Source organism: Candida theae (genome assembly GCF_024610275.1).
Source record: "Candida theae strain CBS 12239 chromosome Unknown scaffold73, whole genome shotgun sequence".
NCBI classification, from domain to species: Eukaryota; Fungi; Ascomycota; class Pichiomycetes; order Serinales; family Debaryomycetaceae; genus Lodderomyces; species Lodderomyces theae.
In genome coordinates, this window is record NW_026261344.1 from 15,689 (window position 1) to 37,582 (window position 21,894).

Sequence of the window (21,894 nt, forward strand, 5' to 3'; positions counted from 1 at the left end):
TATATATATATATATTACATCAATTAAGAAACTGTAAATAGAAGATTTATTAATAAGAAAAAAAGGTAAAACACAATAAGAACAATATTTTGATATATGGTTATATTTGTGTAACAAAACATATGCAAATAATTATTATTACTATTATTATTGTTAATTATTTATTTCTTCTGTCGAGGCTTACATTATGTATGTATATTATATATGTGCTTTATACAAACAATATTTAATATTTCTGAGACAACAAACAACAAACATCAATCTAAAAAGTAAGAGAAAGAATCACAATAGATACTGCATATAAACAATGTGGAATTCCGTATTTTTTTGCATTCCTTGCATATATATATATATACATATATTCACTACATTACAGAAGTTTCCATCTGCTGAAAAAACAAGGTAAGAACCAGACAGAGACAAAGACAGAGAGAAACTGAGAGACGCATAGAAGAGCCTTTTAGCACGTTACTCTTTCCTTCAGTACACCTGGGGTAGCGGATTATAATATTCAACACGCCACACAGTTACATGCAGTCACATTATTTTACTACCACCACTTCTAACAGTACTTACATATATTATATACGTGGTATGCTATCATAATCATCGTTTTATCGTATCTACTATTACTTTCTTATCGCAAACAAATAAGATCCATTATTATATTACATCATATCGAAATAATAATATCACATCATCAATCTAGTTCTATAATCTGCAATCTACACGCCTCGGACTTTTTATTATCATCACAACCCACACATCTGCCTTTTTGATAATAAAATTTTTTTCTTTCTTTCTTTCTAGGCAAACCACAATTAATGTGTGCTATATCTATGTATTAGATGGAAAAGGCGGATCGTAAGACAGATAATAATAATAATACTAATAATATGTCTTTCCACAAACACTTGGAATCAATTTGTCAATCCTCTTTTCCTTTTCTACGTCTATTCGTACACTCTTATATTACTAGAGGAAGAAACGAGATTGGAGGGAGATGAGGCAATTACCACTCCTTTTATTTTATCTCTCCATGTGTGGTCCATTGAGTACAAGGTGTATGAATCCACCAGTCATCATAGACCATAATACACCTCGTCTACTCATACACTGTGCATTGGCTTTCTTGATGCCCCTTAACAAGATCTTCTCTTTCTTTTTTCTTCTTCTTCTTCTTCTTCTTTTAACACGCATTTATTTTGTTTTTTCGTGAATAGTCAAAGATTGTTACTCGAAAGAGGAATAAAGTTTGTGTAAGATATACAATTATTTTGAAACGCCACAAAACCCACAATAACGTCATCATCAAGAATCATAATCTATCCATAATTTCACTCTATGTGTTTTTTTTATTCTTTTACCCTGTCGTAATGTTTAGTCAAAACGCTTTAACAAAACAATAAAACTAACTATACTGGACTAATTTCCTCAATTACACAGCTATAAACTAGTTTAAAAAAAAGATTAGCTATGGACGTATTTTAAGATTACTACTTCGGAGTATAAACGTTTGTTCTATATAGCTCTTCACACCGTTGGCAATTTCATCATCTCCCCACCGAAAAGAAATGAAACAGGAAAGTGTTGGGCACTGAGATGGCGACTTGAAACAAAGTACAAAATTAGATACGCTGCCCAGTATCATAAACGTTTTCTTTTTCCTTCCCTCCTTTCGATACCCAACAGATCAGGTATAAACCACCGCTGATGGAGAAGTTAAACTAAATTAGAGATACATTCATTTACACACTCCTCCTCCGCCTTCATTACTTTTCCTCTTTCGGTACACAACTTAACTGTCCTCTGACTGTGTGACCTTCAAAAGTGTAATTTTCAATGCGTTACCTTAGTTGCAAACATGGAAAATGTGTAGAAACTTAAATGCAGGGATTATTCAACCAACCTCATTAGCTTTAAAGTTTTGTGGGACTGAACAAATCTCCAGTCACAACAGCAAAAGGTTAGTACGTTTGCAACAGTTTACACCAACATGAATATTTTTTACCAACCATTTCTTCTTTCGTATATGCAGATCGACCTGAAAATTGTTGAAATGAAATACATCTCCGATTCCGTCATACACACACACACACACACACACACACACACACAACAAAAAACCTCTATAATTGAGTTATTCGAACTCCGGTGCTGGGTTTTATAGTTACTCCAAACAAAGAAAAAAGGAGAGAAATCCACGTTAATTCAAGCTTACAGTATTCTTGGGTCCTCTTAGTTTAAAGTCCCACCAGAAGTCTACAAGTTGTTTAAACAGTAATAGCTTTCCTGTACCACACTGCTTACTTGCTGCTCATATACACAAAGTATCTTACTTCGTCTTTGATTAAACCTTGTATAGACAGATGAGCCAGTTTCCCATAAAAGGGCTCTTCACTCAAAGCTACCATGTTACACGTGACAGAATGTCGTGCAAAGCCACCTAAAAAGTTTTTCAAAAATGAAGAAAAAAAAAAATTTTTCTTCTTTGTTTTTGTTTTTTTTTCTCTTTCGCTCTCTCCTTCGTTTGTCCTTCTCGTAATTTGAAAAATTTTTCACACCTCTCAATTCTTACCCTTTTCTTTTCCCAAATCATTACCAAAGCGTACCATATCCCACGATGCCTTTCCAAAAGACTCAAAAATCATCTGCTTACCACTCCAGATTCCAAACTCCTTTCCGTAGAAGACAAGAAGGTAAAACCGACTACTACCAAAGAAAGAGATTGGTTACTCAACACAAGGCCAAGTACAACACCCCAAAGTACAGATTGGTTGTTAGATTCACCAACAAGGACATCATTGCCCAAATTGTCAGTGCTCAAATCACTGGTGATGTCGTTTTCACTGCTGCTTATGCTCACGAGTTGCCAAGATATGGTATCAAGCACGGTTTGACCAACTGGTCCGCTGCTTATGCTGTTGGTTTGTTGGTTGCCAGAAGAGCCTTGCAAAAATTGGGCTTGGACGAAACCTACCAAGGTGTTGAAGAAGTTGAAGGTGAGTTTGAATTGACTGAAGCCGTTGAGGATGGACCAAGACCATTCAAGGTGTTTTTGGACATTGGTTTGCAAAGAACCACCACTGGTGCTAGAGTCTTTGGTGTTTTGAAAGGTGCTTCCGATGGTGGATTGTATGTTCCTCACTCTCCAAACAGATTCCCAGGTTGGGATATCGAAGCTGAGGAATTGGATGCTGAATTGTTGAGAAAGTACATTTTCGGTGGCCACGTTTCTGAGTACATGGAAGAATTGATGGATGACGACGAAGAAAAATACAGAACTTTGTTCAAGAACTATATTGCTGATGAAATTGAAGCTGAAGATGTCGAGGAAGTTTACGCCAATGCTCATGAAAAAATCAGAGAAGACCCATCTTTCAAGCCAACTGAAAAGAAGTTCACCAAGGAACAATATGCTGCTGAATCTAAGAAGTACAGACAAACTAAATTGTCCAAGGCTGAAAGAGATGCTAAGGTTGCTAAGAAGATTGCTGAATTCCAAGCTAACAACTAGGTTATTATTAATGGGAGATTTTTTATTTTTCTTTAATAAATAAATAAAAGCAGTCTTTTTTTATTTTTATTTTTATTTTTTTTTTTGCGTCTACACTATTTACCACTGTAGCTAATCACACAGTGTCTCTTTTTTATCTCTATTTTTCTAACTCTGCAGATCTTGTTTTGATCTAACTCGTTCAGCATCGTTTAACAATTTATCATAAACCTCATCAACTACTGGATGCAACGCTTCATTTTTGCCTTGTTCAGAATCATTTTTTTCTCTAACAACTTCTGGCGGCACTGGTGCAGAAATAGCTTCACTCAGCAGCAGCAGCAGTTGCAGTCGCACTTGCAGTTGGGGCTGCAGTTGGGGCTGCAGTTGTTGTTGTTGCTCATACCTTCCCTTATCCAATATCTCAAGACCAACTTTATTGGTATTAATCTTGTCAATCAAATCATCAACATTTTCAATCCCCTTTGCAGCAATTATCGCATCTCTCAATTCCGAACCCGAAGGCAACGAATTCAACAACGGTATACCCTTTTTAATACCACCCTCCCCATTCACTTCAGTCGGGTTTTCTCTCAGTTGCATGAAAATACCAAGTTTATGAAACTCACCTTCCTCAATCTCTTGTTGCTTGGCGTGTAAACTGCTTTGACTCACTGACCTCATGAGCACGGGTCGTCCCGTCATCTTGTCAATTATAACGTCTTTACCTTCATCGTTGGACTCAACCACAACTTGATGGGGAGTTAGATTGACATCATTAGAAGAGAAGTATGAGGATATGGGTTGGAAATTTGATGCTCGAGGTGATAATATGGGTCCCGCACTGATTAATTCTGTAGAGCTTTGATGTAATGAATCTGGTTCTTGATGGACTCTGATTTTGGGCGGGCGGTGTTGACTTCCCGTCTCCAATTGCAGTTGCAGTTGCAGTTGCAGTGGTTGTTGTTGTTGTTGTGTTGGTGCTCGTTGTAGCGGTGTTTGCTGCAGTGGTTGCTGTGGTTGCAGTTGCTCTTGTCGTGGTGGTTGCTGCTGCACTGCATCTCCTCCAGTTGGCGTCACTTTCTGCGCATGCTCTTCAAACGTATGCAAAATCTTTTCCAATGATGAATCTAATAAACAAAACCGAACTAGATTCTCCTTGCCTTCAAACGACAACTGACCTCTTGCTCTCTTTGCAAACAAATCGTCAATTGCCATGTGGATATCTTTCCGAATTGCTCTGGTCCTATCAAGCATGGCATTGGACACAATTTGTTGGATTTTACAATCTTGTTTTTGTTCAGACTGATCCGTTTGAGTCAACAACTTCTCCGCCGTTTCCATCAACAATGACCCATCATACATTAGATCCTCCTCTTTGTTCAATGAAGTCAATGGGTACTGCGTATTCAATGACATATCCATATTCCTCATGAGATAAAACGCAATTCGCTGCGATAATTCATCACTGACTAAATCGTAATCGAGATCCAATGCAAATAAAGTTGACGATTGTTTAACTGCTGCATATACGGTTGCAGCGGCTGAATGGTTCAAATTCCGATTCCCTAAAAGTGATAAATGAACCAAGTTGGGAACTTTGTGCAAAAAAGTGGCTATGGACCCAATTGCCTGAGCTGATAACTCATTCAAATCTAAATGAAGTCTTCGCAAGTTGGGGTACTGCGGCAAATACTCCGCCATATATGCAATAATTTCAGGAAACACATTTGGAACTGAGCTCATATCAAAAAACCGCAACATCTTCACATTGATCAAGCTTTTTAAGAATTCAGCAGTTTCACTAACATCCTTCAAATGCGTCGAGTTAATTGAAAGAAACATCAACTTGTCATTGCCCCGATTGAAAATGTCAATAAATGGTGACAACTGACCGTGACTCAAGTCGTTAAATGCAATATCAACACCAACACAATTAGCATTGGGGTCACTAATGTAATTGGCAACAATTTGTGCCTTGGCCAAATTCATTTCAATCGCCGCCACACCCAACCGTCTTGTGGCAATCTTGACCGCTTTGTTGATCAACTCGTAAAACACGTCATCGGACAACTTGCAGCCATTGATAACCAATTCTTCAATTCCACCTCGGTACACAATGGACTGGATGAATAACCTCCAATTTAAATTTCCTCTAATGCAATCGGGACTAGCATCAGACCTTATTCGTTGTTGTGAAATGTCCAATTTCTTGATCGTCTTGTTTTGTGCTAGAAACGCACATAATAATCTCCATCCGTGACTATCAATACCCACATTCCTCAATGAAAGCTTCTCCAACACTTTATTTTGTGACAAGCACCCTAAAATGATCTTCAACATTTCGGTAGTCATGGTGACATTGTCGAAAATTACGGCATTGATCGGAGTGATGGCGATGAAATCAGAAAATGACAACACATCAATCAATGTCGGCTTTGGATTGAGCATCTTCAACACTTCCAATGGAGCTTGTTTATTTTTCAACTGTTTCAATGTTGCCGGTATTGGCAAAATTTCTCTTAAATGACAACATCTGGTATAAATCGTTTCCAATGTCACCCCCTTTTCCAAGTGCTCAGGTTCATCCTCAAAATGTTGCTCGTGAACATGCAATGGCTGGTCAATTTGCGCGTCATGTGCCAATTTGCGTTGCCCCACTTTGGCGTCAATCTCTTTCTCCTCCTCTTCATCGTATTCGGCTTCCACTCCATCGCCATCCTTCAGCTTCTGCTTAGAGGGCTTAAAATTGGCGACTTCTTGAGCAATCCGCTTAGCTTGTAAATGGGCTTCATATGCATGCTTTTCAGCATCAGCTAATGCTCGTTTTTGTGCTTCAATGGCTAATGCGACATCTCTTTCATTGTATTGTGGAGCCTGTCCTTGAGCATCTTTGCTCCCCTCAACTGAGGCAATACCCATACACAATCGTGGCGGTGGGGCATTAAGATCCTGAGGGATTAAAACATCCCCTTTTCTTGGTCTTCTAGAAGGTATCTGCTGTTGAGGATCGTATTCCAATTTATCAATAGCAAAAGAAACGCGACGAAGCTTGACGTCTTTCAAGTCCTTCAAAGGAATCGGTTTTCGATTCTTATTTTTGTTTAAAACCATCCGTTGTGTCGTTGTTGGAGTTGAGTTTGTTCTTGCAATGGATGCTGCTGAAGATTTCCTTCTGAAAAACCCTCTGCCTTCGTTGGGGGACGAACTTATTGGATTCTCATCCTGATAAGAATCTTTAAACATCAGTCCAGAGCCAGATTTAGAAGAGCTGGAGCTTCTCCTTCGTGCAGGGATGCCCATGCCCGCAGGTGGCTTATCTGTCATAGCAATTAGGTCTTCATTTCTTTTTGGGTTTGCACCTGAGCCGAGTAAACTTGGATTCAACTTTGGTGATACTGGTGCTGGAGATTTAGTTGCCAGTGATTGCAGAGCAGAGTACTGTTGCTCTTGCTGTTGTTGCTGTAGTTGGGATGAAGACGAGGCCAGGCTCTTAAACTTGGAAGATAGGGAGCTGAATAAACCCTTTTTCCCACTGTTTGATCTTGTCACGCCGGGTGAGCTAGTAGTGGACGTACTGGGCGATGATCCAGCGGATTTTTGTGAAAGTAAGGCTTCATCGTGGTCATTGTAGACCAAGTCACTAGTTAGCGACGGCAGAACTAAATTAAAACTGCTACTGCGTCTCGTGTTGTTGGCAATTGCAATTGCAGATGCGGGTGGTTGAGGAGGCGGTTGTGTCTTTGTTTGTTGCACAGAAGATGCAGAAGAAGAACGAGAGCGTCCAATCAATCGATCCAACTTTGACGCCTTTTCCGGTTGCGAGGTTGCAGGCGTGGATGGTGGCTTTGCACTAGTAGCGGGAGCAGCAGTAGAAGTAGCAGGCGATGTCGATGTTTTAGCAGGCGCAGTGTCCACTCTTGACTTGGTTGCTGTTGCGTCTGAAGGAACAGCTTCCAGAGTTTGATCAATTGAGCGCCTTGTTTGTTGCTGTTGGTGCTGCTGTTGTTGCTCTCGCAGCGATGATGATGGTGGTAGTGGTGGTGGCAGCGTTTTAGCTGCACCATCTTTTGACTGCGTAGATGTATCGTCTTGCAAATTCCTCCTCTCTGCATTAGATCCATTTAAGACCACATCTTTGCCCCCGCTACTATCACCTTGAGGCTTTGCATCTTTTTGTTCATTACTTGAAGCCAATTTCTTGACAATTTTTTTCGACTTTCCACGAAATAACCAATCGACATCATCATTGGCAACTCCTGTCTTCATTTCTTCACAGGGAGGTTTCTGATGTGGATTTGTGATTGTTATCTTGCTAGGATTGTTCTGTTGCGTAGGATGTTGTGAGTTAGGGAGGTCATGGTTGTTGATGTTGATGTTGATGTTCGATGGTGCTGACCCTGACTCTGGCATGATTGGAGTATTAATGAGCGTGGTGGCGTTGAATGTTTTCCTAATTGGATGGACGGATGGAAGGTGGAAAGACGGACACAGACCTCACTTGGGTATCTAAATTGATGCTCTTCTGGAACAGGAAGAATGCAAATTGGTGGGGAAGGATAATGCTCCAGAGGTGGGGGTAAACTATTCGAGGGTTGTGAAAATTGCGGGCGGACAGAAGAAAAAACAATGAGATTAAAGTGAGAAATTAAAATTAAATTGAAGATAGTCCGACGACACGTGACCTCTTTGTTTGTTTGTGTCTGTTTATTTATTTTTATTTTCTTGTCGAAGAATACACATTACAGGACACCGTATATAAGGCATAGAATGGTTTTTGCTGGTTTGAACAGAGCAGCTTCACGAGAGGACTCAACGAGTTTTAGAGAAGGAAGAGAGATAGAGAGAGACCTGAAGCAGGCAAAGTGCATCTAGAAAACGATATGGATGTGGTCTAATACCGTAGTAGAAACCTTCCATACTTTAGAGACTATTAAAAAAAGAAGCAAAAATGTACACAAAGAACAAAAGATATGAAAAAAAAACAAAAACAAAAAACAAAAAAACAGAAAGTAAAATGATGCGGGGAATCTCATACACCGAAACATAACAAACAACAGAACTAAAACACAGAATCAGGGTCATTGCGCAAAAAAAATAAAGGGGGGGGTGGTGGTTGGTTTATTATTACGAAGTTGAAATTGGAAAAAAAAAAGTGGAGCAAAGGAACACACAGGGGAAAGATAAGATTGTAATATTCTCTTATCCGAAAGAGCTACTCTACTCTCGATTCTTATAATTGATGAACAAATGCTGGACTGAAAAAAGACAGTGAATTAGTTATCATCAATGCGCTACCAATTTATACAGTCGTGTACTTGCACACAAGAATTATCATTTTCAATGATATGCGCTACCACGCACGCTTTCTTTACGAGAAGATGGTCTTTTTGACTTAATCTAGACGATAGAGAAGCGTTAAGCAGGTGTAGTATGTGCACTAGAGACGCACGTGAGATCAAGTTGTAGAGTAAACCCTACTATAAGAGAGTAGTGTAGTGTAGTGCAGTGCAGTGTAGTGTAGTTGCGATGGAACAGGTGTGACCAATACTTTTGACACTCCCTTTGTTTTTTTCAATTTATTCTTTCCCCTCAATTCATTTGCACTTGATGGAAATGAAGAGAACAGAGTCAAAAGCAAAAACAAAAAGAAATTTCCTTGTTTCGGATCCGGAACGTTAAATGCGTAGTAGTGACCGAAATACTGTCCAATGATATTCTACGCAATAATCGGGTAGTGTACTATGGACATAAAAGGGAGAAAAAAAAAAGAAAAGATGAAACTGATAAAGCCACACACACACACACGCACACTAAGGTCGTGTACATTCATACAATAAATGACATAATAATGCATACGTACACATAAATATATGTAAGAGGCCAATTTTTTTTTTTCCCTTTTTTTTTGTTCTATTGATGATTAATATAAGACATATAGTATGTCTATATATTTATATCTATATATCTATATATATATATATATGTAACCAACGCACACGCACACGCACACTGCAAGATTTTAAATTTTTCTACTTTTTTTTTATCAGATTCAAATTTTACAACTTTTAAGCTAGCATATTCTTCTTCTTTTTGCTACAACAGCAACAGATTAACATCATAATTACACTACAGAGAAAGCTATATATACATCTTCAATTCCATTGATTAACATACCAAGAGGAACCTACGACAAACTCACTTTAAATACAAAATGATTTCAAGATCAATTATAAGAAACTCCAGAAATTTACTCAAGTCAAACTCCATTGTCAGGCTGTCGATACCGGCACTTTCACACTTGACACCATCAATCACTAGCACTACTGCTACTACTACTACTACTGCTGCTTCTACCGCCACCAGCGCTATACCCTCCACCAACACTATATTCAAGAGATCGTACCATGAAAAAGTCATTGACCATTACGAAAACCCAAGAAACGTTGGTACTTTGAACAAGAATGACAATGACGTGGGTACCGGTTTAGTTGGTGCTCCAGCCTGTGGTGATGTCATGAGATTACAAATCAAGGTTGATGAAAAGACTGGTAAAATTGAAGATGTCAAGTTTAAGACTTTTGGCTGTGGTTCAGCAATTGCCAGTAGTTCATATGCCACAGAATTAGTCAAGGGCAAAACTTTGGACGAAGCATTGGCCATCAAAAACACGTTTATTGCTCAAGAATTGTCTTTGCCACCAGTCAAGTTGCATTGCTCTATGTTGGCTGAAGATGCCATCAAATCGGCTGTCAAGGACTACAGATCAAAGAGATTGGTGAAGAAGCCAACTTTGGGTCCAGAAGCCACTACTGCTGAACCTGCCACTGCCACTGCTTAAGTTGGTGTCAAAATTAGTGACGAGTTTTTCATTTGATTTTTGCAAAGCTGATTGATGATGAGGTAATTGGACACGTACGAGGTGGTTGTTTGTGTTACAGACTATTCACTGCAGGTGGAGCCTATCTTCCCTTTTGTTTGGTTTGAGTTTGCTTCGCTAGCAAGCACGTTGAATTGCGGGTATGCAGTTAGTATCTATGCAACATGAACTACCTAGAACGTGGAGATACTTTTCAGTTATATTGTGTATATTTGGAATATAGTTGATACTAGGTGTTATTTTTTAGACCAGTCAACCGTAGTAGAGCACCACTAACTCTTACCCATTCCATGTCTAGATCCAGCTCATCTTAATCACGTATTGGGAGGTGCGCGCGGTCATAATGACGGGACATTGCTCCTCGTCCAATGACAAGGATTTGATTAATCAGTTGGCCGTCGTTACGTAGTCATAATTTTTGCAATCAAACTTCACCTTACTAAATACACACATCAATCAATCAATAAATATATACATATACATATGCAATTATATACACCTTGCAGAGACACACCCTTTCTCTCACAACAAGTACGAGTTAATATACTTGGTGAATATTTTACCAAGGAAATCTCCACTGTCAATCTCTTCCCTCTTGAATAAATAAACGGCAATCATTCCACAACCACCCAACAAATTCACAATTGTCAATCCTATCCGTTTGCTTTTCTTACTATACCATGAATTCAACTTCATTATTCCATTGGTTACATGATACGACATAACCCAAACCAAACTCGTGAGCGCAAAAGCTTGAAATCTGGGATGTTTCAAGTTCAACACATATGACACATAATCCAAATTGATCAAGGATGAATCACCCTCTATCGACATGGGCACATATCGAAATTTGTAATAATGATACGCCACAAATGGAATCAACAAGTACCCAGAAAATTGCAACGGTGTAATTCCCAACAATTTCGAAATGAAGGATTTCCTATACCCCAATCCAAATATACTGGAAAGCCCACCAAATCCAATATCGTCATCATCATCTCTAATATTGAACGAATCGTTATTGTTCAGCATTCTATGTTTTTGACTCTTTAGTTCCAATTTCTTATACAATTGATGCTTCTTGTAACCCCGTACCAATCGCAATGCAAACCCAGCACCAATATGGATCACTGAAGCACCAAGAATTGCAATTGTTTCGAAAAATGGGATATCTTGATACACAGCTTTGGCTAGTGAGAATACTTGTTGTTTGAGCTCTTTATCAACTGGGATAATGGGGACTACCACTACTGACGTCACATGGACTCCCACAAACGCCATAAATGAATATGCACTGTATTTTTGGATCCGGTGTAGTACAGGGATGACATATCGTGATATTGTCTGCTTGTTTAAATCGTCATCCAGGTTATGATGATGATGATGATGATGAGAGCGCCGAGACAGTTGTTGCGAAGTTTCATTGGACAGGATCAATTCTTCATTCTTCAACGTAAAAACGGGCTCAGGAGTGACCCGATGGAGTTCTTCGGTATGCATGTTTGTGGGAAAGCAATAAGAACGAATTGCAGTTGAAACGACAAAGAAAGAGAACGGGGGAAAAAAAGAAAATCAACAGCACACGCAATTCACACCGCCAACTAACACTTTAAGAGACAGAGACAGAGACAGAGACAGAGACAGACAGACACACACACACACACACACACACACACACACGTATACAATGTCATCCTCTTCATTTACCCAAGTGAGGTCCCAGGCACTTACCTTGGAAAAACAAACAGAATCCTTGTTGGCGAAATACTCTCAATTTCAGAACCAGCTATCGCAATCGTTGGAGAGTTCGCCCGAGGAAGAGGCAGTTAAACAACAAATCATCGATACATTATCCAAACGGGACTCCATAGTTGGTAAGCTCAACAGAATCAGTGAATCTGCCACCGCCACTGAATTGAGTACATCAAAATTACAACAAATCACTCGTCACGAGCAGATTTTACATGACCACAAGAATTCATTCCACCGTATTGATTCAACTTTAACAGAGGAACGAAATCGTAACAACTTGCTATTCACAGTTCAATCAGATATATCGAACCACAAACGACGCAACGGACCAGCTAATCCACTAGACACTGACCCCGATTCGTATATCTTGGAAGAGAGTCAACGGGCAGACAATGTCAATTCGATAGCTGACAGATTATTGCAAAGTGCATACAGTACTCGAGATGAGTTGCTTAATCAACGACAATACTTGCAGAATGCTCAACTGACAATATTGGGTACTATACAGAGTGTTCCAGGGATAAATGTGCTCATTCTGAAGATCAATTCTAGGAGGAAGAGGGATACTTTGATTTTAGCCACTGTTATTGCTATTTGTATACTACTTTTGTTCTTTGTATAGAGAAGTCGACATTGTAATACTGATTGATTTATAATAAAAGTGGGCCATAAACTTTTTTTTTTTTATGATGTTTCATGTTGTTAGTGTGCAGTTACACAAACTGCTCAAACCTCTGGCGGTGTTGCCGTCGCCGTCGCCCATGTTAAAAATTACATTAAATTTAATTGCAAGAGAAACAGAGCAGGTGATTAAAAAAAAAAAAAAGGAATGATCAATCAGGTGATAAACTATAGCCCAGCTATCCTTTTTGGAGTTTTTGTATTACCCTTCTCCCCATCAGGATGAATGACCAAGTCGAAAAGCAAATACAACAGATTAAATTGAGGCGGATTCAAGAATTAAACAATCGACTCACAGAGACATTGAAGAGGGAGAGAATATCCGCCTCAAATGCTTGTTCATTGTATGTCAATTTTCAAACTGTAATTCCATCCGAACACCATACTAACAGACGCCCCATTTTCTAGAATCATTAAGTATGTTGAAGAGACTCCTGATTATCTCATTCCCTACAATTGGAAGATACCTATTGATCAAAACAAGTTTGCTAAATACAACTCATACAAGCAATCACGCCAAACTCAGAAAAGCAGTGGGTGTGGGTGTTGTGTAATTACGTGAGATATAGAAGTAATATTATGAATAGAAAGGTGTATGAATAGAAAGGTGTATGAATAGAAATGTCTCGAATAAAGTGTCCTCAAGTTTGTAGGCTATTCTCTTTCTCAACCACCTCTTTGCAACTCTTCCTTCTCTACCTTCAATCCTTTCAAATGCTGAATGGTTTCTCCTTTCAAAGTAGAGTCAGCTTCTTGTTCATCAGATCCACATCCACAGTCATAATCCTCAAGAATCGTTGTACAATCGTACTGAGGCTTGCCCAAACGATCATTCACCTTGTTGTGGATATCACATCCCCATAAAGCTGCTGTTTTACGCGACTTCGTCTGAGGCGGGTACTTGCTTAGCAATTGCTGGAAATGGCGAGCACAATCACCACAGGGATAAACTTGAGCAAATAATTGAATGTAGTTGCCTAATGTCGCACGTTCATGAGTTGATGGTTCATCAGGGTATCTGGCTAGAATCGTATGGAACAAACGCCATGAAGCACGGCCTAGTTCAGCTTTCAACGTTTCATTGGCCATTTTCGGCATAAATGCTTGGGCAACGTCAACCCCCTCATCGGAATCAACTTGTGCCTGCTGGTTCTGCTGGTTCTGCTGGCTCTGCTTCTCCACTTTACTTCCTGGTTCTTCCAAAGGTTTCTGCACATTACTACCCACCTCGCCAGACTGCCTCTGCAATAATGTGTCCAAGTTAGATTGTAAAGTATCGGAATTCAAATTTATTGGTGACCTCACTTTTCCCAACGAAGATTCCAAATTTTTTGAGGATGATGACATGAAATAAATGACACATATTATAGAGATTAGCGAAATTGTCGTGACTATAGGTCTTCTTGAGTAGTTCAACATGTTTGGACAGAGGGTGGTGTGTGTTTTCGTGTTTCGTGTGATTGAAGGTCGATCTGTTAAATCGGGATCTCTTATAAATTTATCAATACTTGTCACGTTATACGAAAAAGTTCTTCTCAGGAATCACCCAAAGCGGTAATATGTAATATGCAGGAAACACAATACCACCATAAGAGAGTATGTACCTCGTTTAAAATCTAATCTACATTCTTCAACAAACCCTAATACAATCTATAATTTGTCACCCTTGATAAGCGAGCCTTCCTCATACAACTTGTCCAAAGTCTGCTTGAAATATTTGGTACAAACTGGTCTCTTGATCTTCATGGTGGGAGTGATCAAATTCTTCTCCAAAGACAACGGCTCAATATCAACTTCAATATTGTGCAACTTTTCAAAACCTTGCAACTTGTCACCGAGAGAAGCATTCATATCAATCAACAATTGGCGCTTGCGTTGGGGATCACCAAAAAATCTCACCAAATCAGCTGGGTCATTAATGGTCTCATTGTGTCTGCCCTTGATGTACAGAGTAATGGAAACTGGGTCAACTCCCACAACACCAACCAAGTGCGTGCGTAAGGAATCTCCATGAACAAACATTTGCGCAAGGTATGGGAAACAGCTCAAATACGTGTTTTCAATCCTTTCCGGTGTAACATACTCACCTTGAGCCAATTTGAAAAAGTTCTTGACCCTATCAATGATCCAAGTACGCCCAGTTCTCGCGTCTATACGAGCAACATCACCAGTGTGGAACCATCCCTCCTCGTCAAAACTTTTGGCAGTCTCTTCTGGATTCTTGTAGTATTCACGGAAAATCTGTGGCCCACGAACTAGTAACTCGCCTCGTGGTCCGCCTTCATCTTTTGAAGTGTATCCCATTTCCGGTAAATCTCTCGTCTTCACCTCAGTAGTAATACAAACCGGACCACACGAGCTTGCTTCCGTTTCATGAATAGAGCTGGCCATTATACCGGAAAAAGTCTCACTCATACCATACCCTTGGCCTAACCCACAATTCAATGACGCCTTCAAGAATTTCACAGTTTCAGGACTGATTGGTGCTGCACCCGTCACGAATCCTACAAGTTTGCCCATCCCCATTTTTTTGCGCAACAAACCCAACACTCTATCGTACAACAAATGTGATGGATTGGTGTTTTCATTAGCAGGATTTGTTATCAATTCCATCTTGGCGTTAATGGCCTTGGTGAACAAGCTCTTCAAAATTGGGTTTTCGTCATTGTTGATAGTTTGCGCCTTGATACCAGCTTCCAATTTGGTCAAAACCCTAGGCACTAGGGACAAAATGTCTGGCTGCAAGACTTGAACATCTTCCAACAAAGTCAATGGCGAGCGACCTTGAGGATATCCAATTGCGGCACCAAGAGCTGTAGCAAAGTGAAGATTTAGCCGTTCATAAATATGCGCTAACGGCAAGAATGAATAAAAAGTGGGGTAAAGTTTGGGTAATGGAATCGCAGAGAGACTAAAGGTGACTCCAGCAACTGCATTTTCGTGGGTCAAAAGCACACCTTTGGGGTTTGCTCCAGTAGTACCAGAAGTGAAAGTGATTGTGAATGTGGTTTCTGGTTTTGGAGGAATCGGATCTAATGGATTGATCTCTCCAAGCTTCTCAACTTGTTTGTAGTCAAACAATGAGATGTTGTGGTCATGACAATAGTTCTTCAACGGTGCATCATCAGTGGTCAAATCGTCCATAGAAACAATACAAATCAAATTGCTCAACGCTTCTGGGTTCTTTTCTTTCAACTCAACCAAAACTTTGACCTTGTCTTTTGAGCATAGAACAACTGGACACTCAGTAAGGTTCAAGATGTACTTACTCGTGTCAGGTCCCAACGTATCATACAAAGCGGTATTTGTGATGGAATATGCAGCCGACATCAAATCAGCAAGCGCCCATTCTGGTCTGTTGTGAGAAAACATGGTCAACACAAAAGATTCGTCGCTCAAAGGGTCATACTTCAACTTCTTGTGTGCTTCACTATCAGTCTTGTATGGATTGTTTTCCAAAACGAAAAACAAACCTGATCCCAAATTGTTTCTCCTCTTTTGCACAGTATTGTAGTCTTGCCAAACATACTCACCAAACTTACCATCCTCTTTTTGAACTCTATGACCAAAAGCTGGTTTGTCTCCATTATTGGCAGCACAAAGCTCAAAAGTATCATACAAAGTTGTGATGCCAGGATAGGGAACCGACTTCAACTCTTTTTGGGAGTAGACGTTTCTATAAATTGGTGAATATCCTGGCACTTTCGAACCTGCAAGTGGGACAGCTCTATCTCTCAAACTTGGGTTCAAAGGAAAGTCTTCTGAGATGGTGTTCCAAATATGTTCTGGTTTCTCTTTGAACAAGGCTGCCATGTTCAAAATACAATCGAAAGTCACAATGGTGACTTTCTATGATAAACTGGAAAGACGTGAATGGACTGACAAAGAGGTCCTCTTTATAGTAGGATCGTGAGCTAAGTCAAAATGTCAAATCCTTCCCCACCTCTTTTTCTCCGCAACAAAGATCAATTCTTTTAGTATGCATGTTCCAATAGAAAGATCCGTTGCGCGTATTATAAAGTTTCCTGTTTTGTGTGTGGGGCAAGGGGGTGGAGATACTCCGATCCTCGGCAAGAAGACAAAAATTTTTGTGGATTTTGTTGCCATCCATCATCATTTTGTTTGGCTCATAAGTTTGCAATGTTGTGTGAAGCCACATAAGTTTGTATTCGACAGTCGATATTGAAAGTGGAGGTAATCACTATTGCTCTTTGACCCACTTGCTTGTTTCACCATCCAGCACCACCACAATCTCACCACTTATCATTGTGTCATTTTGAGCAATCTCTTTGTGTAAGTTATCACCGCCCCACTAGAAAACTAAAATTTTACGGAAATACATTCTTTTTGTATTATTATATGCCATATATGGAAGTCCAAAGAGATGGCAGCGTACATCGATGCGTGGCATTAAAGGTGCTGACACTGCAGTGCCTACTTGTAACCCCACCAGAGTCTTCAACACCAATGCCACGCATATGATGTGTAGTGTATGATGAATGTCAATGACATGACCAATATATGCTGTTGCTGTACTATAGAAGAGCTCAAGATCCAATCTTTGGTAGTACATTGAATCATTGTAGTGAGTCACCCAAACCTTATAGGTCCTTTTTTTTTTCTACGATTCAAAACTTCAAGAGCAAGTACATGACAAGGCGCATCCAAATCTACAATCAATCCTAGTTACATACATCACATTTCACAGTTTCAATCTATTATCAACTTCATCAACCACAATACTAGTCCATTTGTTTTAAATTGTCTTTTTTGTAGAGAGGGTGGCAGCATCCAATACTCCGGGCAAAGGGTCCGATCCAACGCTAGCCAATAACTTGACACCACCAACTAAAGACAACACCAACGCAATACTGGTCCAAAGGAACAAATTGGCAGGCACGGACACATCCTTCTTACCACAATCAGGACCAACCCAAGTGGTAGTCTTCGATGTTGTTTTGTTGAAGCTTGGCTCGCAAACACAACTCCACTGGTTTTTACTCTCTTTGCATACTCCATGAGCAGAGCACTTGTCAGTGCCAACTTCACAGGCCTGTTTGCTAGCGTATTTGAATGCAGGAGCTGTTAATCCCACTTTTGATCTCTTTTGCAAATGAGTGTTTACAGTGGCATTTGGTGATTCCACAACTAGAATCATACACTCTTTAGCTAGGGAGGCGAGTACGTTTTCTAGAGATTTCACTGCATGCTTATATGTGGTAGAATCTCTTCCAATCTTGTTTCCAATTGACGCAAGTGATGAAATCTGAATATAGAATCTGTCACTGCCAAGTGTCGCATTTTTAACGTAATCACGCAAATGAACCAACGATGATAATTCGCGAATAAACATCTCCTCATTGGTTGGACTATAATTGATAATTTGCTGTTTCAAGGTATCTTGATGACTCTGCCAGATTTTACTTGTTTGCTCAGCAAAGTATTGAAAATGATCCACAACACCTCGAGTCATTGAATCAACCGCGATTGCATCAGTTAATTTGTCGCCCCAACGTAACATGGTTTTGCTGAACATAGAGTCAAACTGAGACTGCAACGTTTTTGCTTCGAAATCTGGTTCTGAGTTCAACTCCGCTCCAACAATGTTGATTATCATCAAAGGTTTATGGTCAGGTGTCCAAGCACCCTTCTTTATAGCTGAGTCTGGGCTTGGTTGGAAAGACATGGAATATTCCAATAGTTTATTCATCACTGGAATCATAGATACACTAATGGAATCCTTGTCATGAGTACCCCTTGAAAGAAATGTATCGAAAAATATTTGTTCCTCCTTGGATGTGAGCACTGATTTTGGTTGATCAATATTGCGAACCACTGGATAGTCAATGGAATATCCAGCACCAGTAGTCTCACTCAGTACAACTGCTACGCATGCCAACAATGAGCAGCTTATTGAACTTGAAAACCTCATAATGGATAGACGATATGTGTGTGTGTGTGTGTGTGTGTGTGTGATGGGTGGTGCAATTGGGATAGATTAGTTGGTGATGTTGACGGTGGTTCATATTTTTTTTTTTCTTTTGCTCAGGACCTATTGTACAGAGCTATATGCAGGATACGCAATATAAAGACCTTGCCAACGTTTGGATAGAGAGCTGGCTACGAAATATCACCCAGTCTCAAACGGGATACACTCCTTCATGTGCTGATGCAGTAACCATTTCAATCAGTAGCTGTTTTCAAAATAAATAGGCCTATACATGATATACACCATCAGATCAAAAAGTTTCATCTAATGTTATTGTTGGCGATTGTGGATAATCATCCAGTTTGATTTGGGCAGGCGACTGTAACAATCCATGACTCTCCACATTGTTGTTAGTATCTTCACCAGTTTTGACATTCAAGCGAGGTCTAAACAATGTCTTTGTTGACCTTCTCCTCAATACAGGCAGCAGTTGTGTCGAGGACAGCTGTGGCGAATCACTCTGTCTTGGTGATGCAATTGGTGATACGGATCCTGGACTCTTTGATCTCCGTTCTTGCTCCTGCTGTTCTAGATCATTCTCTCTCAACTCACTCATTTGTTCATCGCTGTTGTACTCTCTCAAGTCTATTCCTAATTTCGACAAATCTGACAAAACATTGAATTGAGCGGGGGCAGGTTCAATATATTCCAGCAATTCTGAATCGTTATTGGGATCATTATGGAAGCTCCTAAAGTTAGCCAAACTCTTGGTCACATTTAAATTAGAATTGTATGAGTTCAACTCTTGTAATTGATCTTGTGACTTTGACCGTTGCAATAAATTCTCTTGCAATGACAACTTGAGATACGGGAAAGGTTTCAATAAATCACGCAAGTAGTCCAATGTTTGACTAGCTGCCTGCTCGTTGTCAAAAATGATAATTATACGACTCAAAAATGGCAAAACTGACCAAAATGTGATGTGATTTAAAACCTCGTCATCTTTATTCAAAACTGATAATTTGATTTGATCAACCAATGACAAAGTTTTGGAAACAAGCTTGGGAGACGAGGAGCCAGGTCCTGGTTTCACAAAATCTTCCTTGGCAAAATTGGATATGATGATTGAAGTCTTGGGGGATGGGGAGGATCGAGATAACGAGGACGATCTGGAAAGTGACATATTGGGTGAATTAGTAATTGGAACTGTTCTGAAATAAGAGGGGGAAGGGTCTTTTATTTAATGTATTGCTGTGATGGATTCTTTGTCCAATAAGCTTCAGTTTGCAATATATATATGGTAAAGTTGTCAGATTAGTTTCGTTCTTTTTATAGGGGAAGAACTGCTGGACTGCTTTTAACAATCACTCTTTCACTTTCTCTCACTCTCTCAGTCTCACTTCCTCACTCTTTCTCCTTTTTTTGGGTGCGACATTTTTTTTTTTTTTTTTTTGAGGCTTAGAGCTTTGCGCTTTTACTAGATGTCACTTATGGAATTGACTCGTGTTGATTCCATTCACCTCTGTCATATAGGAAACGTCACATCACATAGCCTCAGTTATAGAATCAGCCTATTTATCATAGTCTCAAGAAGAAAGAAGAAAAAAAAAAGGAAAATTTCAGGCTATATGCACCAAACCCAACAACACATTGTTAACTCAGAACTCATCATCAAGGGAAGACTAGTTGACACACACACACGATGTATCCACTATCATTCACCTTTGGACATCATTGCACTACGATTTAAGTGCTGTCCAAATGCATTTTATCCCTGTTTCAAATGCCACGATGAACTAAATGACCATAAAATAGACAAGTTTCATGTACGAGACAGCGACAAAGTGGTTATTTGCGGCGATTGTTTTACACAATTGACAGGTAACGAGTATTTGAATAGTGGGTCGGTTTGTCCTTACTGTCACGCGGAATTCAATCCTGGCTGCTCCTTGCATTACAAGTTGTACTTTGAGTTTGGTTCGTGATAATTTCGGGAGTGAATAAATGCTAAACAATCTTAGCTAATGAATATGCGAGCCACGAGTTTGGAATCGCTTCGATGGCTGTTTGATCTTGACAAAAATGAGTAATATGAGGAACCTTTTTATCCGCGATCAAGGTGTATATTGGGGGAAAATATTGTCAAGACCTACACACTGGTTTCAAAACCCTTCAGTATCAGAGGATTACACTAGAATATATTCAAGATTCGTCTTTGAAAGAGGAATTTGAAATACCAACAGTGTCGATACAGTTGTGGCGAAAAGCATTGCAAGGCATCAAGTGGCAGGTTAGACTAGTTGAATCGAATGCGAAGTCGTATTCGGCTTGAAATCATGCAAATCTATAGGACAGCGATATGAATTGGTTATTGCTGAATCCATACTACACAAATGGGACTGTAGCAGATGAAGGTTATGAAAAGGTTGAGTTTGGCAGAGACACCATCCACCATTGTAGTGTGCTCAGATTGAATGCTGAAGAATGGTATTATTATCGGTTCATATCAAGTCAAGTCTATTGGTATACGGTGTCTCTTTTTTACTTGAGATGGTCAATTCAGGTTAGTTCCTATTGTGCGCTNTATACGGCGTCTCTTTTTTACTTGAGATGGTCAATTCAAGTTAGTTCCTATTGTGTGCTCTTCTTGCCATCCATGTCGTATCCATGATGGCAACAAATCAGTCAATGCCTTCTTTACGTACTCCTTCACCACCAGCTCCCCAACCCGTTTCATAATCATTTTGACAGGCAGCTTCACAGCAGCGGCGGCAGCAGCAGGTGGTTTGTTCACAGATTCATCACTAACCCTTTTGATACGAAACAACTTCTTCCACTTGAACTTCTTCACGTTGCTTTTGTGGCAACTATCTGCCACAAAGACGTCAGGTGTCATTTCACTTGGTCCTGTTTGACTCAAAGTGTCATCTTGAACAAGATTNATTTCACTTGGTCCTGTTTGACTCAAAGTGTCATCTTGAACAAGATTAACGGGCACAAGGACACCACGACGATGAGGTGAGGCTGGATTGGCAGCAATTGGGTTATTCCCTTCTTCAAAAATTGCCACAGATGGGGAGACGGAACATGGGGCACAGAAGGAGATAGAACATGGGACACAGAAGGACGGTTGTTCTCCTCACCACAAACCGCAGA

At 39.8% G+C, this 21,894-nt stretch overlaps 10 protein-coding genes across 10 annotated transcripts; 3 read left to right on the forward strand and 7 right to left on the reverse strand. All coding sequences in view use genetic code 12, as the record gives it.

Annotated features, from left to right (window-relative positions):
• Positions 1-2,623: 2,623 nt before the first annotated feature.
• RPL5 (60S ribosomal protein uL18) lies at positions 2,624-3,517 on the forward strand (the record flags this gene model as incomplete). Its single annotated transcript, XM_051752648.1, has 1 exon — positions 2,624-3,517. The coding sequence occupies one exon, from the start codon at positions 2,624-2,626 to the stop codon at positions 3,515-3,517; it is 894 nt and encodes a 297-aa protein (XP_051611162.1).
• A 147-nt stretch (positions 3,518-3,664) lies between these two features.
• Positions 3,665-7,909, reverse strand: LPI9 (protein phosphatase regulator; the record flags this gene model as incomplete). The annotated part of the gene is made up of 1 exon (XM_051752659.1): positions 3,665-7,909. The coding sequence occupies one exon, from the start codon at positions 7,907-7,909 to the stop codon at positions 3,665-3,667; it is 4,245 nt and encodes a 1,414-aa protein (XP_051611163.1).
• Positions 7,910-9,710: 1,801 nt separating this feature from the next.
• Positions 9,711-10,337, forward strand: ISU1 (iron-binding protein; the record flags this gene model as incomplete). Its single annotated transcript, XM_051752670.1, has 1 exon — positions 9,711-10,337. The coding sequence occupies one exon, from the start codon at positions 9,711-9,713 to the stop codon at positions 10,335-10,337; it is 627 nt and encodes a 208-aa protein (XP_051611164.1).
• A 561-nt stretch (positions 10,338-10,898) lies between these two features.
• KGF57_000328 (uncharacterized protein) lies at positions 10,899-11,876 on the reverse strand (the record flags this gene model as incomplete). Its single annotated transcript, XM_051752681.1, has 1 exon — positions 10,899-11,876. The coding sequence occupies one exon, from the start codon at positions 11,874-11,876 to the stop codon at positions 10,899-10,901; it is 978 nt and encodes a 325-aa protein (XP_051611165.1).
• A 187-nt stretch (positions 11,877-12,063) lies between these two features.
• Positions 12,064-12,750, forward strand: KGF57_000329 (uncharacterized protein; the record flags this gene model as incomplete). The annotated part of the gene is made up of 1 exon (XM_051752692.1): positions 12,064-12,750. One exon carries the CDS (start codon positions 12,064-12,066, stop codon positions 12,748-12,750), a length of 687 nt encoding a protein of 228 aa, XP_051611166.1.
• A 725-nt stretch (positions 12,751-13,475) lies between these two features.
• Positions 13,476-14,228, reverse strand: KGF57_000330 (flavin-linked sulfhydryl oxidase; the record flags this gene model as incomplete). Its single annotated transcript, XM_051752704.1, has 1 exon — positions 13,476-14,228. The coding sequence occupies one exon, from the start codon at positions 14,226-14,228 to the stop codon at positions 13,476-13,478; it is 753 nt and encodes a 250-aa protein (XP_051611167.1).
• A 231-nt stretch (positions 14,229-14,459) lies between these two features.
• Positions 14,460-17,287, reverse strand: KGF57_000331 (uncharacterized protein; the record flags this gene model as incomplete). Its single annotated transcript, XM_051752715.1, has 2 exons — positions 14,460-16,658; positions 17,234-17,287. The coding sequence occupies 2 exons, from the start codon at positions 17,285-17,287 to the stop codon at positions 14,460-14,462; spliced, it is 2,253 nt and encodes a 750-aa protein (XP_051611168.1).
• Positions 17,288-17,565: 278 nt separating this feature from the next.
• Positions 17,566-18,741, reverse strand: KGF57_000332 (uncharacterized protein; the record flags this gene model as incomplete). Its single annotated transcript, XM_051752726.1, has 1 exon — positions 17,566-18,741. One exon carries the CDS (start codon positions 18,739-18,741, stop codon positions 17,566-17,568), a length of 1,176 nt encoding a protein of 391 aa, XP_051611169.1.
• A 307-nt stretch (positions 18,742-19,048) lies between these two features.
• KGF57_000333 (uncharacterized protein) lies at positions 19,049-19,921 on the reverse strand (the record flags this gene model as incomplete). The annotated part of the gene is made up of 1 exon (XM_051752737.1): positions 19,049-19,921. The coding sequence occupies one exon, from the start codon at positions 19,919-19,921 to the stop codon at positions 19,049-19,051; it is 873 nt and encodes a 290-aa protein (XP_051611170.1).
• A 1,431-nt stretch (positions 19,922-21,352) lies between these two features.
• On the reverse strand, positions 21,353-21,792 carry KGF57_000334 (uncharacterized protein; the record flags this gene model as incomplete). The annotated part of the gene is made up of 1 exon (XM_051752748.1): positions 21,353-21,792. A coding segment is annotated over one exon (440 nt), but the record flags the coding sequence as incomplete, so codon positions are not given.
• Between the last annotated feature and the right edge of the window lie 102 nt (positions 21,793-21,894).